The following is an 18,433-nucleotide window of genomic DNA, read 5'->3' on the forward strand; positions in this document are numbered from 1 at the left end:
TTTAATTTCACAAATGAAAGAATTAAGACCCAAAAGCTTGAAGCTGGTAAAGAGAAGAATCAGGGTCAGATGTTAGGTCTGTCTGTTCATCCTCCTCCCCTTTCCCCACGTACTGCTTCAAGAATCCCTTTAACAGGAGAGCTGTATGATTCAGAGTATTTTGAACCTTTTATAATAAACAGAAAGCTTTTCTTTCACATATTGGTTGAAATAAGCAGTAGCCAATGCTACTAGTTGAGGATGGGTTCTTGTGACAACTTAAACGTTCAACAGATCAAATAAGATCTGCCTCAAAAGGCCACCCTAACTGGATGCCATCATACTCTTCGTTTAGCCACTATTAAGGTTTGCTCTATATAGCATCTGGGGTAGATATGAGAGGATAAAGAAACACAGAGAAAAATCACTCCTCTCCCAGGATTGGAAAAGAATTTGGAAAAACGACACTAAATGTCTAGTGACTTTATTTTTCAAACTACGTATTAGAACACATGATCATTTATTTAACATGCATTCATTGAGTATTTAATTCTAATGAGGGGTGCTGGGGCTTCAAAGAAGGTTATGAAATCACATGTCTTCTTCATCAAGAAACTGAGGGAGAACTTTCACAATGATTTGTAAGTGTGATGCTAAAAGTCCATATAACAAATGGCTTTTAAATTGATATGTGAATTTATTTGTAAAAATATCCTTACCTAGATAACACTATTAGTTAACATTCACTGAACAGTCGCTGTGTTTCAGGTACTTGCTTTACACTTTCTAGTCCATTTAATCCTTATAATAGCCTACAGGTGTCATTATCCCCTTTATACAGAAGAGGAAACTGAGGCACAGAGAGGACAAGTAACTTGCTCAAGGTCATGCAGCCAGCAAGGAACAAAGCCAGGAATCAATGCCAAGGCATCTAGCTCCAGAGATTATACTGTCAACCACTATGGTACACTGCCTCCATTGTTTAAAATGTATTCATTAAATCATTTTTATTAAAAATAGTGAGACTCAATTTAGAAATAATATACATTTGTTAATGGCATATCTGAATTATGCACTGAATAATAAAGCTGAGGCTCCCAGAAACCTGTGCTGTACAGTCATCCGCAGACTTGCAAAATAAATAAGTCACCAAGTCAGATGGAATGTACTGAGTGATCAGTGAAGGATACCTACAATAAGGCTCAGAGGATTTCCACAGGTCTTAATATTTGTTTGTGTTTTTCCTGCATCCTGTGGAAATCTCTTCTATTCATGAAGGCAGCAGCCTGCAGCAAGTAGTACCTGGAAAACAGAATCCACTGGATTAGGGATGAGGCTGTTCAACCTGTTCCCGTCCAGTACCACTGACCATTGAAAGAAGCAAGGAAGGAAGATGAGAAAGGTTGTGCCTGGTCCTTTGGGTGCATGTGTGTGTAAAAGGAGGGGCAGAGGTTCTTAAGAGGCAGGACCACAGGAAGACATCCCTTCAACTCCCTAAGTTACAAAAGCCTTTCTTAGGGCCTTGCTACAGGTTGTTGTCTCTGCTTTTCTGGAACTCTCTGCTCTGTGTGCATCACCACCATCATCTTTGCCTGGATAACTCCTCTTCAGTAGTGATAAGTGCTACAAACACAACTAAAACCAATCCTTCAGGTTGCGAATTAGTGTCACTTCCTCTGAAACCCCCACCACTGTTACCCCGGCCCCCAAAGAAGTTTAAATACTTTCCTATTTTCTCATATTTTTCTTTAGTTTTCTTTATAGTAACTTGTAACTAAATAAAAATTTAGAGTCATTGTTTAACATCTACTTCCAAATCTGAGGTCCACCAGGGTGGGAATCAGGTTTTTCTCACTCATCAGAGTGTTCCCATTACCTAACACAGTGCCAACCACAGAGCAAAGCCTCCATTTTTGTTGTTGTTGTTGTTGTTGTTGCCTTGTGTATATGTGTGTGTTAAATGAAGAGACCAAGCTAAACCCTTCCTTTTTTTTTGTATTCTTGTTCAGGGAAGAATGAAAAGAAAGCCCCTGCCCCTCCAATGGAGCCTGAAGTCCCCGAGATGTCTCAAAGCAAAACTGAACATATGGTATGCACCTGGGGTATATAGAGTTTGGGGGAAGGTTTTCATGGATACTTGGCCTTTTCTCTGATGCTGGATGGGGCTCGCTCCTGTGGGTTTTGATTTTCTCCCAAACCCTTGATGTCAGACTGTCTTTGACTTCAAGACTCTCCTTGGGCAAAGAAGGAGGCAAAAGAACTACTTAAGTGTGGGTTAGTTTCTGTCCTTGCTGGTTTGCAGAAACCTATTGCCATCACTTGGTGATGGGCTTGCCACCTGCCCCAAGAAATTGGACTTGTAGCATACGTCTGGGTGTCCTTCCAAAGCTTGTGACCGATTCACAAACTGCCATCAAAATAAAGAGTGATTATGAGATCTATTTTAACATCTTAATTCCAACTTCCAGAAACTGAGGGTGACCTTTTCCCCAGACACCACATTTTAAAATGTAATAGCCTCTCTGATTAAAAAGAAGAAAGAAAGAAAAAAATCTGGCAAGCAGTTAAAACCCATTTTAATATTCCCAGCATTTAGCCAGGAGAAGTTGTAGACAGAATTTAAAAACAGCCTGAGTTTTTCTGTTGTTGTTTTTTAAATGCCCGGATTAGAACATAATTCATCTTAAAATGACGGGAGGCCTCCTCATGCACTTCACACGTTGAAATATTTTAGAAAATAGTACCCATTTTGGCAAGCCTCTTGCCATGCAAGAAACAACAGCAAATGCTTTTCTCCTTGAGTGTTAAGTCTGTTGTGAATAAGATTATAAAAAATATACTTTGCTCTTTTATTTTGCTTCTTGTTTAAAGAATTTACTGCATCTCTGCGATAATTGATTCTTCTCACATTCCTGTACAAACGGAATTGATTGTCCCACTTTTTAGAAAGGCAAATTGAAGCAGGGGTCTGGTAAAGCAAGTTTCCTATTGTCCCTGAGAAAATCATTCATTCATTCACTTATTCATTCATTAAACATGTCTTGACAACCTACTGTGTGCCAGCCACTAGCCAGACCTCAAAGATACATTAAAAACTATCTCACAGGCTCAACCTCTGGATCTCTGGTAGAGGTAATATTTGAAACAGACATAGACAACATCCAGTAGGAGTGCTGTGATGGGGAGCTACAAAGAATCACCTCTTGCCCAGCCTGGCGCTGTTGGGGAAGGCGTCCCACAGGAAATAAACAATTAGCCAAGTCTTGAAGAATGAGTAAGAACCCAAACAATCAAGGCATATATGGCAAGAAGGGTTTTTAAAACAGAAGTAACAACATTATAATGGCAAAAAGGTATAAAACAGCTTCCATTTTTCAGGTTTTTGTGGCCAAAGAAGAAGATATGTATATAGGACTAAAAGAAGATTAGCTGGGTAGATAAGCAAGAACTAGAATATAAATGGTTTTGTGTGCCACCCAAGGAATGTGAACTTCATCCAGATACAGTGGGACCAAAACAGTGAAGGATGTATTAGTTACATTGTTAGTTACTTGCTTAAGTCTGATTCAGGTCCCTACAAATCTCCCCTTTTCCTTGTCTTCAGTGGTCAAAGAGAGAGTGTTGAACTATCTAAAGAAATATAAAACTACTTAAAAGTAATTTCTCAGATCCAAGGGCACCTGTGATCTCTCTAAAATTATCCATCAAAATGTATGCAAATGTGCATTAATCTGGTCAGATTTTCTAAAGCTTTCATCTGATTTCTAAAGTAGTCCAATGCTCTAAAAAAAGTATAAGAATCACTATTCTAATTTACTATATAAAAACTTTCTGCTTTTCGCAAAATTGATTTTATCAAAGTAGAATTCTTTTTATAGGAATCCGTTAAGACGTACTGGTTGTTTGTCATCCATGTGGGTACAATTTCATATAGCATTCCATGATCTCAAACAAAAGAATTCTTTACATTCCCCAGCAGCAACTTAATCCATGTTTGTTAACCAACTCAGAATTTGGCTTCTTATTGCACTTACAATTCTTTAGGGCTTTGGGATTCTCACAGCTTATATACGAGAAGTTTGAGACAAAGGTACAAAATTGGAAAAATTCAGACATTTGAAAGTTGGGGGAACACAGATGGTATACAAAAGTTAGAGGCATAATTTTATGGTGAATTAATTAGGAATATTTAGATTTCAATGAACAAAACCAACTCTACTAGCTTAATTTATTGGAAGAATAGAGAAGCATATTATACTCTCAAAGGACAGAAATGCAACAATGAACTAAAACCAGAGACTCTAACACCATCAAGACTTCCTATATCTTTTTTCTTCTCTCTGTTGTCAGCTTCATATTCTCTCTCTTTCTTTCTCAGTAGACCAGCTTTTTCTCATTTGCAGTACACAAAATGGAAAACCTGCTAGAGTTCCAATATCTCACACATAATCACCTCCATTTTTCTCTCACAAATAGTACCAAAATTCCTGGACAATGGGTTTTTGGTTGATTTTGTATTAGATGCCCAGTCCTAAACTATGCAGACAGAACATGGCAGTTCTTTCCACAGCTGTGTGGGTCAGCAGGAAGGGCAATTTCTGCAAAAGGTGGGCTGGGCAGATCAAATAATAGATGCCCACTCGCTGCACATGGTAAAGATCAGAATGCCTTATATGGCACTGCTGGGACTGATGTGTCTATTTAGTTCTAAAACACCTCTATTTTATACTGGCAATGAGTTTAGGACACTAAGATGAGCTAGCCTTTATGCCCTGCTTCTAGTCTTAGGTCTACTCTAAGATGTGTGTGATCTTAGTAAACCACTTGTACTTTCTGGGCCCCAGCCTCCTTTGCTAAATGAACAGGACTGGCAGACTAAGAGTGCTTTAACATCCTTTGAAATGGACCCACAAGCCTAAGATAACATCATTATTGTTTCGATCATCTTTTGTCAAAAACCTCACACTCATGACCCAGAGGTATTTCTTTCAAGAAGTATGAGCATTGTCTGAAGTCTACCCCCTGCAGACCCCACTAGTACAAAACAGAGTAGAACATCATGAAAAGCCTCAGTCAGTTACAAAGTTCTTTGCTTCATGCAAGTCAAAAATGAAAACTGAATAAAAATCATGATGTCACCCTTCTCTTTAGACACACACACTTCACATGTTTGTATCCAGCAAGATTTGGCAGATATGATCTTATGGCACTGAAGATTTGAAGCTCATCCTCTTAGCTTTCCAAACTCAAACCTTGCTATAAATCTTGCTAGTTGTGTGGCCTCATCTTTGGCCAAGAGATTGGAGAAGCTCTGGGTGGTGAATGTGTTGCCAATGCTTTTGTTGTTTTGGTAGAAAACTCCAGAAGAGGAGCTGCAGCCAGAAAGCTCTCCTGCTGAAACTTCAGCCTGCAAAGATCCTCTGAAACTTTTAAAGATCAGGCCAGTCTCCCAGCCCTTCGTGAATCCAGCTGTGAAGAACAAGGCTGAGGAATGTGAGACATGGATAGACAGGTTCAGGAAGCTGGAAAATGCCCTCTACCTGTGTGATCTGAGTAACACAGGTGAAGTATGAATTGTAAAGCTGGCATAGGTTTCTATTTGTGGTCTAGTCTAAAAGTAGGCACCTCATTTTCTTTTGCCTCTTGAACAAATGATATAATTAATATATAAATCATGTGCCCTGCAATGTGCTGAGCACAATCCAAAAATATGAAGATGAATCAGACAGGAATCCCATACCAGATTGCTTATAATTTCTCTGTATTCCCAATACTTCCTGCACCCTACTGCCAAAAAGTAAACCCACAATCCAATTTTATAATTCCTCTGATTAAAATACCTCAGAGATACCCCACTGATAAGAGGATGAACTCCAAACTCCTTAGCAAGGCAAAATCTGGTCCCTATCCACCTGGCCAATCTCTTCTCATACTATTGATATTCTCTCAGCACGTCCTGCCCAGTAATAATGAATAACTTGCCTTGCCTCAAGCAGGCCTTGTCTCGCACACGCCTGTGCCATTTCTAACTCCCAGCCTTTCATCTGGGCTCTTTGTTTCCTCTCTACTTACCCCAACCCCCACGAACTCCCCATCTTGTCCCCTGGCTAATCAATACCTAAACATCTTTTATGTTTGAATTCAAACACGATTCCCCTGAGACTCCCAGACAGATCTAGGCCAACTTTCCTATGGCTTCTTAGGATTCTTTAACATCCATCATCATATGCAACATATTGTATATTTTTATTTGGGGGCTTATTACCATCTCACCAGTAGACTATCTTCCTTTTTTTATCCCTGGCACCTTGCACAGTTTTGTTTTGAGGAAAGAAATACATGAGCCAGTGTGCGTAAATAACCAAATCCAAGATAGATGGTGATAAATGTTGTTAGAGTATGCTCTGTGGGCATTCAGAGAAAAGTGAATTTCTTCCTGGTGGGGTCATAATGGAAGGCTTTGTTAATGTTAAATTGATCATTAAACTTAAAATGCAGTTTGGTCACAAAGGAATGAAGTAGCCTTTTCTGGCAAAGGTGCAAATGCTGTGTGTGAAGCTCAGTGCAGGGTGCTCAATATAGGGGCTATTAAAAAGAATATTAAATGATAAAGATGGAAATAAAGAATGGGGCCAGATATTGAAAGATTTTAAATGCCAGACCAAGGAATTTGGAGTCAATTCAAAGATAATGAGAGCACGGAGAGTTTCTAAGTAGAGGAGTGGTGTAATGAAGTTGTACTTCCGAAGGATCCTTGATGACTATGTGCAGAATGAAGGAGAAAGTGAAATAAGGGAAAGTGGAAAGGAGAGAGAGAATGAAGTCTAGAACCACATCAGAGTGCTGGGAAAAGAGGGAGCAGATAGAAAAGCACATGGTCCCAAACTGTCTTATTTACTTACATACTGTGGTTCATGAAGAGTTGGTGTACACATTAGTACCATCTAGAAGTAATCATATGACAATAGCAATGTCTGTCCTTTCATTCTCTTTGTGTGTTTTTGTTTTGCTTTGAATTTCCAAAGCAACTTAATTCTAGACCACGAGGAAGTATAATTGCCATACAAAATCCAAGGACTCTTAATAATTATACCAAAGAGAAAAAAAAACTGAAAATTTTAATTGAAAGATTCATCTGGTTGAATTATAAAGTTATTTATTAAAAATCCGTTATGAGCCTAGAACTGTGTTAGAGGCTGAACCAAGAGGAAAACCAGAAAGGATGAGACATGGTCTCTGGCCTCAAGGAGCTTACCTTTAGGTAAGACACAGAGACTAGCAATAGTTCACTGCCAGTAAACAAACAAAATTAAAACACAGCATTAAGTATTACAAATGAAGTTACATGGCTGGGCATGGTGGCTCATGCCTGTAATCCCAGCACTTTGGGAGGCTGAGGTGGGAAGATCACTTGAGCCCAAGAGTTTGAGACAAATGAAGGCACAAATAAGAGTTCAAGAGTCAAAAGGAAAGTGAAGGTATGAAATGAGGCTGACCATCTAATGCGAGGCTCGGGACCAAGAAAGGACTCCAAGAAAGAGAGAACTTGAGCTGAGACTTCAGGTAGAATTTGGATAGTTGGACAGGTCATCCCGAGTTTGAAGTCATCTCCTGCAAAAGTTAGAAGGTGAGAATGAGTATGATGGGAAGCGAGTATCAAGACAGGACTGGAGGTGGATGTTGGACATACAGTAAAGTTGAGAACCTATTATGAACCCTAAGGGATAGGATGAGGCTTCATTCTTTACCCAGTATCCAAACGTACATGCGGAGGAAGGCATAATGAAAGCTGAGATGGATGACTCAGGGAAGGTACTGGAGAGAAGGAGATGAAAAGATTATTGAAATAACCCTGAGTCTGGGTATTCACAACAGGGCTATGAGAGTGGTGATGAGGTTAAAAGCAATAACAAAACATTTTTTTAAAAAATGACATTGCTAAAGAAACAAATGCTTACTTGTGATAGTGGATAATGGATCATAAACTTAGTTGCTAAGACACTCTCCAAAGACTGGGAGCTTTCTCATGCTTCTGAACCATTCTGAGGAGAAACGGAGTTTGTTGACTTTGGAGGCAGATTCCGACAGATTTGAAATGCCTTTCTCATGGCCTCTTCACTATTTATGCCTGTTTTCTCTGTTTCCATGAAATTCATTAGTTCCTCAACAGCCAAGGAATGTGTCAGCCAGATCTGGGAAAATCTACAACTGTCTTTAATGAGGAAAGAGGATTAACTGAGGTCACTTTGTTGGTTTATTAACCCACAGTACTTAGCAGACCACCATAGCCCCATTCTAGATGCTGAGCAGATGATATCTGCTTTGCCCATGGATGAATCACTATTCTTTATTATGTGCAAAGAAATATGTAGGCCAGCATGTTCTCCATCCAGGATGAGGACAGGCCATCCATCATCACATCAGTGCTTCTGGGAACCTACTGTGCTTATTCTCTAATGGGGGTTGTCAACAAAATAGCCTTGAGGAGAAGGGATAAGGAATGACTATGAATAACTGGTCATGTTTTCTAAAGAAAAAAAAACAGTGGTTAAGATAAATGTCTGGGTGAATGTTGCATTTGGAATTTTCCCAGTGAAGTGAAAGCTAAATAGAAAGTGTTTTAGAGTTCAGGGAGGGATAATGCAATGAGAGCCTTAAAGAAATTCCTCTGCATGAGCCCGGACTTTACATATACTACATCACTAAATCCTCACATCAACAACATGCTGAAGGGATTAGTATCCTTATTTACAGAGAAGAAAGCCAAGCTTAAAGTGATAAAATAATAGCCAGTAGGATGGTGAGCCATAATTCAAGCCCAGCTCTCCTCTCCATGAATCCCCACTACACCCAGTCCCATGACATACTAGAAAGAGCACACGATTTTGCTTGTTTTTTTTTATCAGAAGATTTAGATTCAAATCCAGACTCCACCAGTTGTTGATCCATAAAAGCCAGTCACTTACATTCTCTTCACCTGTTTCCTCATCTACAAAGTAAAACTGATAATAATAAAACATACTTCCCAGATTTGAGAAAGGATCAAATGAGATAAAAGATTGAAAGTTCTTTGTATACTGTACAATGAAGTTGATGTTGGAAAGGTTCTTATGGTGGAGTGCAGTGGCTCACGCCTGTAATCCCAGCACTTTGGGAGGCCAAGGCAGGTGGATCACCTGAGGTCAGGAGTTCGAGACCAGCCTGGCCAACATGGTGAAACCCCGTTTCTACTAAAAATACAAAAATGAGCCGGCCGTGGTGGCAGGCGCCTGTAGTCCCAGCTACCTGGGAGGCTGAGGCAGGAAAATCACTTGAACCCAGAAAGTGGAGGTTGCAGTGAACCGGGATCATGCCACTGCACTCCAGCCTGGGCAACAAGAGCGAAACTCCATCTCAAAAAAAAAGGATTCTTATTATTTTTTTATTTTGGTTCTGGTTAGAAAAGACAGGCTTTCCAACACTAAGATGGATTGTAAGGGCTATTTTATGCAGCTGTTCTGGGCATCCCCTAATGACAGAGTAAATTAGACAGATACAAATTTCATTCAGTGGACTTTTTGTTTGACTCTAGGCATCTTCTATCAATGGTAAAGCTTAGAAGATAGAAAATACTACTGTGATTCCTAGATGTATTTTTTAACATAACTTTTAATTTTTAATTAAAATATAAACTAAATGCTATTTTAATAAGCAATTACATATATACTGTTTATATATTTTTAAAATAATGTTGATGACATAATTATTATAATTATCCTATAGTAAAATTTCACATTATTGAGTGCTTACTAGTACTGGATACTGTGTGAACTTAATATTTTATTGATTTTCACACAATTTAATTACCCCTGTTTTCTTTTCCTTCTTTCCCTCTTTCTTTCTTCTTTTGACATTTATTTATTTATTTATTTATTTAAGACAGGGGCCTCACTCTGTTGCCTGGGCTAGAATGCAATGGCACGATCATGACTCACTGCAGCCTCGACCTCCCAGGCTCAAATGATCCTCCCACCTTAGTTGGTGCATGCCACCACACCTCAGTCATTTTTTGTCTTACAGTCATAAACTTATTCCAAATCCATGTCTTATATTTCCAGAGGCAGGGTGTGGAGAAATGGCCAGAGGAAGCAAAGCTAGACAGGACTGAGAGCAGCCATCCTATCCAGAAAACTTCGAAGATGCAATTGGCCAACTCAAAGAATGAGGTTTACATAAATGAAAGGACCACTGTTCTAATAAGAGAGACAGACAATAAATAGGCAATGAACAAACCAGAACAGAATAGAAAATGAACACACTGGAATAGAACAGAATAAATTAGGACCCCACCTATTGTGGCCTACTGTTAAGAATAGCCATTAGAGAGTAGTTGAGAAGGTGGCACCATGCACAATAGTACTTGCACATTTAAAAATGAGTAATATTTGGTATCTTAAACTGAGATGATAAGTATCTACCATTGCCCAACTCTAATGGACTAGTAGTGGCTTTCCGCAAAATGACAAGGCACTGCCTCTGGATTCTTTAAGAAGGAATTTCACCATCACTCTTACAGTTCCCACACATGAAGGAGAGTAAAAGAGGCCAGGCACAGTGGCACATACCTATAATCCCAGCACTTTGAGAGGGATTAGGGGGAGGATTGCTTGAGCTCAGGAGTTCCAGACCAGTCTGGGCACATAGTGAAACTTCATCACTACAAAAAATAAAAATATTAGCTGAGAGTGGTGGCACATACCTGCAATCCCAGCTACTCATGTGGCTTAGGTGGGAGGATCCCTTGAGCCCAGGAGATCAAGGCTACAGTGAGCCATGATCGTGCCTCTGTACTCCAGCCTAGGCAACAGAGTAAGACCCTGTCTCAAAATAAATAAATAAATAAATAAATAAATAAATAAATAAATAAAATGACCCCTACTTGAAGCAATCTCTTTCCCCTCATTCCATGACATACTGTAGTGGTTAACCTTAGGCAATCAAGAGACTTGCAGTCTCTAGGCTTTAGTTTCACCCTCTGTGAAATGGGTTATTGTAAGGATTCAATTAGTTAATATTGGTGAAATGCTTGGAGCAGTTCCTGGAACATAGTAAATTTTATATTTAAATATTGTTTAATTATTATTGTTGTATCCCAGTTAATTTTCTGAATAACTTCTCTCCCCCACGGGACAGAGAACTTCCAGAGGTAGCATAAAAATTCTCTAAATCTTCTGTATTCCCAAGCACAGTATCTGACACATAGATATTTGCAATTAGGGGCTTATGAGTGAGTTATTGATCTTCAGTGATGCCGTGGTCTACACTGCGACTCCTCCCAACAGCCATCAAAATCTACCCAATTTTAACATGGAAAGCATACTGACATTGGTATTGGCATATATAATGTGTGGGTACCAGAGCATATCCTGCAGTCATACACATTACCACCTTTATTACGCAGATTCAAACTCTGAGCTATGAGAAGTTAGATGCTTCACCTGTGATTGCACAGCAAGCTGGAGGGAGTCACAGGACAGTCAATCCTCTGCATCTTTGTATTCCGCAACTACAGATTCAACCAACTGCATATCAAAAATATTTTAAAAAATAGAAATAAAATATAATGACACGACAACAAAAAAAGTACAAATTTTAAAACACAGTATAACAACTATTTGCATTGCAGTTGCATTGTATTAGGTGTTACAAGTAATCTAGAGATGGTTTAAAGTACACGGGAGAATGTGTATAGGTTACATGCAAATACTACTCCATTTTATATCGGGGCTTGAGCATCCATGGGTGTAGGTATCACTGTTGGGGAGGGGAATATTATGGACCTAATCCCTGCAGATACCAAAGAACATCTATAAATACATTTAGAGAAATGCATTTTAAAAATAAGCTGTTTAATCCCTGCATGTTTAGGAATGTGTTTGGAGACTTTAACAAGATAAAAAGAACTCAGGACAATTAGAAATTACTTTTGCTAGGCACCCCCAATGTTTCAAAAATTGGCCTTACAAGTTTTAAAGTTGCAAAGAAAAGCCTAAATTGCTTTAGAATTTATCTATGGATCTTATTGGATCCCATCTTGTTCTCTTTCCCCTGAAATCACCCTCAGATTCTTCCTGAAATCTGTGATGCATACCCACAGCTATAAATATTTTTTAATATGCCACTTGATTTTTAAGAAGCTTAAAATTGCAAAGTATTAACATTTAGTCTTTACCTGGAAGTCATTCAAGCTAATATATAGTTTTCTCTGTTTTCCCTCCATCCTCTTTAAAAAACCTTCCACCTACCCAATCCAATCACAGGAGTTCTGGAGAAGGAACGAGCCAGACGCCTCATTCACAACTACAATCTCATTTACAACCTGTCCCTGAGCCCTCAGAAAATCGACCAGGCCTTGCGCAGATTCCGTTCGGGAGAAAATATGCTCTTGGAGCCAGCACTGCGGTACTTAAAGGAGCTATGATAACAAGCCCATATTGTGAGAACAGATGTTTCCCTTATCTCCCTTTTTACCCAGACACATGTTTCTCCCCAGCCTAAGTGTAGTGGCGGAGGCATTGTCAGAGTGGAGGCCGATGCAGCTATTGTAGATGCTTTTGATTTGGACTTACTTTCTGGCTATGATGCTCACTCATAAGCAGTTCAAAGTGATCAGAGGAAACCTAGTTTCATCTTTTGATGTGGCAAGAACCCAGCTACTTAGAATCTCCTTCTGTTTTAATAAAACTTATTATTAATATTACATGTTTGATTTTTTCCTACATTGCTAATCAAACTATGTTGTTTCAAACCCTGCAATTCCACATAGTAAAAAAAACATTAAATGTTGCCGCTTCCCCACAGTGCCTGGAACCTAGTAGACCTATGAACATCGTTTTTGGATAGGTAAATCATCCCTTCTCCTGGTCATTATTCTAGGAAGGATTTCCATACCATAAGAAAAATAAAAGTATTACCAATACACTATCTTAATCTTAAGCAGTAGAAGAACCATTTCAAGTGAGGTTTTCTGAACAAGTCCAATATTTTCTGCAGTACAAAACTAAACAACATTACACTGTCCCCAGGGGTATTTTCCAAAAGTCCCAGATAGAAGTTTTGAGGAAGGACTCCTTGGGACAAAGGGTTTTGGGAATAGGTAACATCCTTTGCTCTGCCTGGACAGGAAAACCAGGTGGAACTTTCCATCAGCTCCCATAGTTCTTCTGTTCTTAACATCCCCCCTGACTTTGCACCACTCACATAGCACACAGTTACACACGTATCACACCATACAGGTAGCATGAGCTCATTGAAGAAACACTGGCCTGGAGCTTCAGAGACAATGTGCTCCCAGCACCATCACTAATACTGGGTGATCAGGGTACTGAGTTTCCAATCTGTGTGCCAGACAAAATGAACAAGTTAGGTCAAGGGGAAAATCAAACAGAAAGGCCTCTGAGCATCCCTTTCTATCCATTTTATAAAATGAGGTGCTTCATGTACTCTTATAGACAAGGCCTTAAGAACAAAACTATTTGGATCCACTAAAATAAATGGTCTCTAAGGGTCTTCTAGTCTGACCGGCTTTGGTTTTTATAATCCTTGAGTTGTCCAGAAAAATGACTCTTGAAACCGACTGACCACCCTTTCTAGAACCCTTGGACTTTCTGGCTGCCTTTTAGGTCAAAAGAGCAAGCAAATAGACACGGCTTTCTCATTCTAACAAAATGCCAAGTAAGGGCAATTAGAATAGTAGGTCAAAAATTTAATATGCCTTGAGCAACTATTGTGTTTGAGGAACCAGACGTACTTTGTTTGGTCTATCTCTGACAATTCAATAAGACAGGTTTCACAGCTCTGTTTCACAGATGAGGAAACAGACTCAGAGGACAAGAAAGCTGTTTGGTTGTGCCAGTTAATATCTGCTAGAAGGTTCGTGCTTCCTGTGAAGGACTGGTCAACTGATACTGAGAAGGTCTCACTTTACCCTTCATCTCTGGGAGTAAGTGGGTTGGAGAGGCAGTTTGGGTAAAAGAAGATCCTAAACCTGAAGTCGGGGTTATTAGACAAAATCATAAGGCCCTAAAGAGCAATGATTTTACCTTGTGCAGTTCTTAATATCCAATATCTAGCATAGTTTCTGATAAGTAGCCTCAGCATCCCCAAGCTACACAAATGCAGGGGGCTGCATTTACATAGAATGCAGCATGAAAGGTGCCACCAGAGCTGTGTGACCACAGGTTAAGCATAACCTGTACTATAGTCTTGGCTGAATGAATACTTCTATAAGTAGGGTAACTTTTACCAGATCTAGATCCACAGTCACCCTACTACCCTACCCCCCATATTTCCACAGAGAGTAGAAAAAGAATAAATAGCTTCAAAAATAGCCAAAATCTGGCTCTTGCACTTAGCGGGTGGTAGACTTGACAAGTTGCTTAATCCCCCTGGAGTTCAGTTCCTTCATCTATAAAACAGAAGCAATTACATCTGTTTGAAGGATTGTTATAAACATTGAAAGCAATGCCATTTGGACAGTTCTTTGCATGTAATAAAGATATACCCTTTTATGTCCCTTCCCTTAGCTGCTGAACATTCAAGAAGCTTCCAAAGTACTTTGAACAACGGTCTATGTGAAATGGCATAGGGAGGTCAGGCCACTACTACAGTAAGAACAAATTTTGAGATGTATCTGCCTTCTAGAGTCAAGTATCAATTGCTTTTGCATCGTCTCCTGGAATTCTCCACTGCTTTTCCCCAAGGGGTGTGTGTGTGTGTGTGTGTGTGTGTGTGTGTGTGTGTGTGTGTGTCTGTCTGTCTGTCTTAAAGAAAAAATTATTCTGACTCTTGTTAAAATCGTAAGGCAGGTTTTACTCAAATCTATCACAATAGTCATAGGAACCACTGCAATGGAGTTTTGCAGTAGGGGAGAGATATTGGGCTCAACTCTAAATTCAACAAGAAAAAGTGGGAATTGATAGACAAGGAGCATTGGGGAGGGGTGTTGGTGGATGGAAAATTACTAAGAAGTGCCAGGAAGTCATTATGGTTCAGAATATCATTATGATCTCTATGCTGGAACTTCATGGTTTACTTATAGAAAGTCTGTTACTTTTCTCCCTTTTTTCTCAGAGCTGTGTCATTGTGAACTTCTAATAACCACTGTGTTGGGAAAGTCTGGTGTCAGTCTTGACCAGTGTCCTCCAAAAAAACCTTCCTAAATGGATGTCTGTGGGTAGTGGACTGGTTATCCTTCAGTGTGCTCTGGAGATGCTTGGTGTCAATTGAGTATGTCCCAACTCCCCCAAAAACCTCAGGCTTTAAGGATGGAAAGGGCACAGAATGACAGAGGCAGGTTCTCATCAGCTGGGCAGACTCTTTCCCAGCTGTGTGGCCCTGAACAAGTCCCTACTTACCTGAGAGCATCATTCATATTAAATGAGATAATGCATGCAAATTGCCCAGCGCTATGCCTGGCACATAGACATGCTCCATAAGGGAAACTAGCTTATTTTAGTCTTATACAGGATTTCATTTTACCCCATCCAATGGGCCAAATGGTTGAATGCCTTTTCCAGGTACAGACATTTTCCAAGCCCACAGATGGTTCACCGACTGTGTGGTCCTGGAGGGCACAGAATATGTGTTCCACATTCCTGTCTCTCATTCTCTGTCCTGTACTTACTCCACAAAGTAAACCAATGAGGTTGGCATTACCATGCCCATTGTACATGGGAGAAACAGAGGCTCGGGGTAGTGTATGTACTTGCCTAAGGACTTATAGCTGTGAGTGACTGAGCCAGGATTAGAACCCAGTCTTGCATAACTCCAAGTTCCTCAATGCTGTTGGCCACAGTTAGAGCAAATAACCCATACAATTCTCTTTAGCATGTGTGGTGTGTCCCTCCCAGCAAGTCTGGAGGTGACTGCAAGCCAGGAACAAGATCTTCCTGTCTTTGTGACCAGCGCAGAGCTCAGACGCACTGCCGAGTGGGCACCTGGCAATCATCTGCTAAGTGGAGCCCCCACGGGTACATTTTGAAAACCCAACAGCTTTTTGCCCTCTTCCCATCCTCCAGCTTCATCACTGCCTTCTGGGAACTGGAACAAAGATGGTTTTCAGGACTCTGGCATGGTATGTTCACACTACTAGAAGCACAACTGTAGAGATGGCGCAGTCCAAAAAGTTTGCTAAGTGCTTGCTGACTCTTCTGAGGAATTTCCCAAGATCATTAAGAGAAACAATAACAGGGGGTTTGATATTCTAATTGGGATCAGAGATTGGACAGCTTTGGAGCTGGCCAGAGAACTGTGAAGCTCTGAAAACAAATGCTCTCCTTTCTTCTCTCCCTCTCTTCACTCCTCTCTCTTCTAAGAGCCTTTCAGCTACAGTTCCAATGTTCCTTAGCAACAAAGGCGGGGTTCCCAGAGTCGGGCGTGCCTTAGGAATGCCAGCCATTTCCCTCATTAGCATTCGGGGGCCCTCATCTGCCTGCACAGTTGGCCACGGGACTGTGCAAAAGGCAAAGAGGCTTGCGGGAAGCCCAGCATCAAGCGTGGTTTGTTGGGAATGGGAAACCTCCACAAAGAGTTTTCAAACAAAAGGCATCAATATTATTTGTGGAGCCATCAGACTGCCTGGGGCACAATATGGCTCTGGCTGGGCCACATGCTCTCTCTCCAGGTTCTGTGTGAAGGCTTAATGGGGCTTCCCAGACACCTCTTGGCCAAGAACGCTACCACATTGGAACGATTCCCACCTCTTCCCTTCTCTCCTGTCCTGTCTTTCTCCAGACTCAGTTTATCCAGGATGGACAATGGGTGGAATCCATGGGCGGATTCCAACTGGCAGTGGGAGTGCCCGGAGGAGGAAGTTGACAAAGGGTAAATGGTCAGATGGTAGGACAATCGCAAACAGATGGTGCTGCTGGGAATGGATTCCAGGCAAATTCACAGGCAGATTGAGCTCTGACAAAGGCTGATCGAGACTTAGCTGGTGAAGAGAAATTGGCACTTTGAACCAAGCTTTTGCTTAAAACACACACCCCACTCTCCCACACTATCTTCAACAGCTACACAAGGGCGACACCTAGCCTGGTTCTGACTCACCCGGATTCCAAAATACTGATCAATAGACCAATCTCTGGAAGATTACAACCAGCAAAACTATTTCTCAACGTTCTCATAGAACCAGCCCTAAGCAGGGTTTCCTTCAGCCTGCATATTCTTGGACACCTTCAGGGACATGGATCTCACTACTTGTCTTCTTTTGCTTTCCAGACAGCTCCAACTTGTTCTTCTAAAACAAGTTCCTCTTCTAGTCCCTTTTTTCTCTCCCTTGTGGCCAAAGAGAATGCAAAATGTGATCAATAATTGTAGCAAAAACTAACTCTGTGCCTGGCCCTTCTAGGCATCAGGGATAATTAAAAAGAAAGAAAGAAGGAAAGAAAACAGTATTTCTGTCCTCCAGAACTGACTTAATTTGGGAGGGATTAGGTGGAAGTGGATTTAGGGGAACAGATGTGTAGGCAAGTGTATTAGTTTGCTAGGGCTGCCATAACCAAGTACTGCAAACTGGTCAGCTTAAACAACAAAACTGTATTACCTCACAGTTCTGGAGGCTAGAAGCCCAAAATCAAAGTATCAATAGGGTTGATTCTTTCTAAGGGCCACAAGGGAGAATCTGTTTCATGCCCCTTCCTTGGCTTAATGTCTTCAGTATTGCTTGACTCGTTGAGGCATGACCTTGATCTATGCCTTCACCTTCACAGTACATTCTCCTTCAGTATGTGTCTCTCTCTATGTCAGATTTCCTCTTTTCAATATGGCACCAGTCATATGGAATTAGGGCCCACCAGAACGATGAAGGACCTCATTTTAACTTGATCACCTCTGAAAAGGCTATTCCAAATAAGATCATGTTCTGCGGCACTGGAGGTTAGGACTTCAGCAGAACTTTCACACAGGGATGCAATTCCACCTATGACAGCAAGTAGGTAAATAACTGTACTAGTGTGATAAGCACTTTCTTAAACTTACCGTGAGAGTAATGAGTGCACAACAGAAAGAATAAACATCTCAAATTGAGTGAATCAATGGGAGCTTATTGGGGGACAAGATGCTTGTACTCAGCCTGGAATGTTGAACTGGATTCTGCCAGGTGAGTGAAGGCAGATGACCTTTCCTGGAAAGGGACAAGCATATGCAAGCCACATATTATCCCTTTTCCACCTGATGCTTTTTTATGATTTCCTGTCCCCCCCTCCCACAACACACACAATACCCCTAGGTTGTATACACTATGCCCCCCTCTTCCACGATAAGCCAGGATTGGGATCCTTTCCTCACCCAGGGTGCACTCCTCCAGAGAGTATTGAAGACAGGACTCCAGAAATGCTAAAGGCAGCCCCAGGCTAGAAGGACTTGACTTCTGACATTCACATGATTGAAATATAAATCCTCTATTTCATGATGA

General features: G+C 40.6%; 1 protein-coding gene across 2 annotated transcripts in view; it reads left to right on the plus strand.

Annotated features, from left to right (window-relative positions):
- The window catches only part of C1H1orf87 (chromosome 1 C1orf87 homolog), an 82,310-nt gene extending 69,592 nt beyond the window's left edge, over window positions 1-12,718 (plus strand). Inside the window, 3 exon segments of one of the 2 annotated variants that reach the window (NM_001280395.1) lie at window positions 1,989-2,068; window positions 5,334-5,541; window positions 12,279-12,718. In NM_001280395.1, the coding sequence (NP_001267324.1) occupies window positions 1,989-2,068; window positions 5,334-5,541; window positions 12,279-12,439 (449 nt within the window). In that variant the 3' untranslated portion in view covers window positions 12,440-12,718. 2 annotated transcript variants of the gene reach the window in all.
- Window positions 12,719-18,433: the final 5,715 nt, after the last annotated feature.

This window comes from Pan troglodytes, chromosome 1 (assembly GCF_028858775.2).
Source record: "Pan troglodytes isolate AG18354 chromosome 1, NHGRI_mPanTro3-v2.0_pri, whole genome shotgun sequence".
In the NCBI taxonomy this organism is placed as follows: Eukaryota; Metazoa; Chordata; class Mammalia; order Primates; family Hominidae; genus Pan; species Pan troglodytes.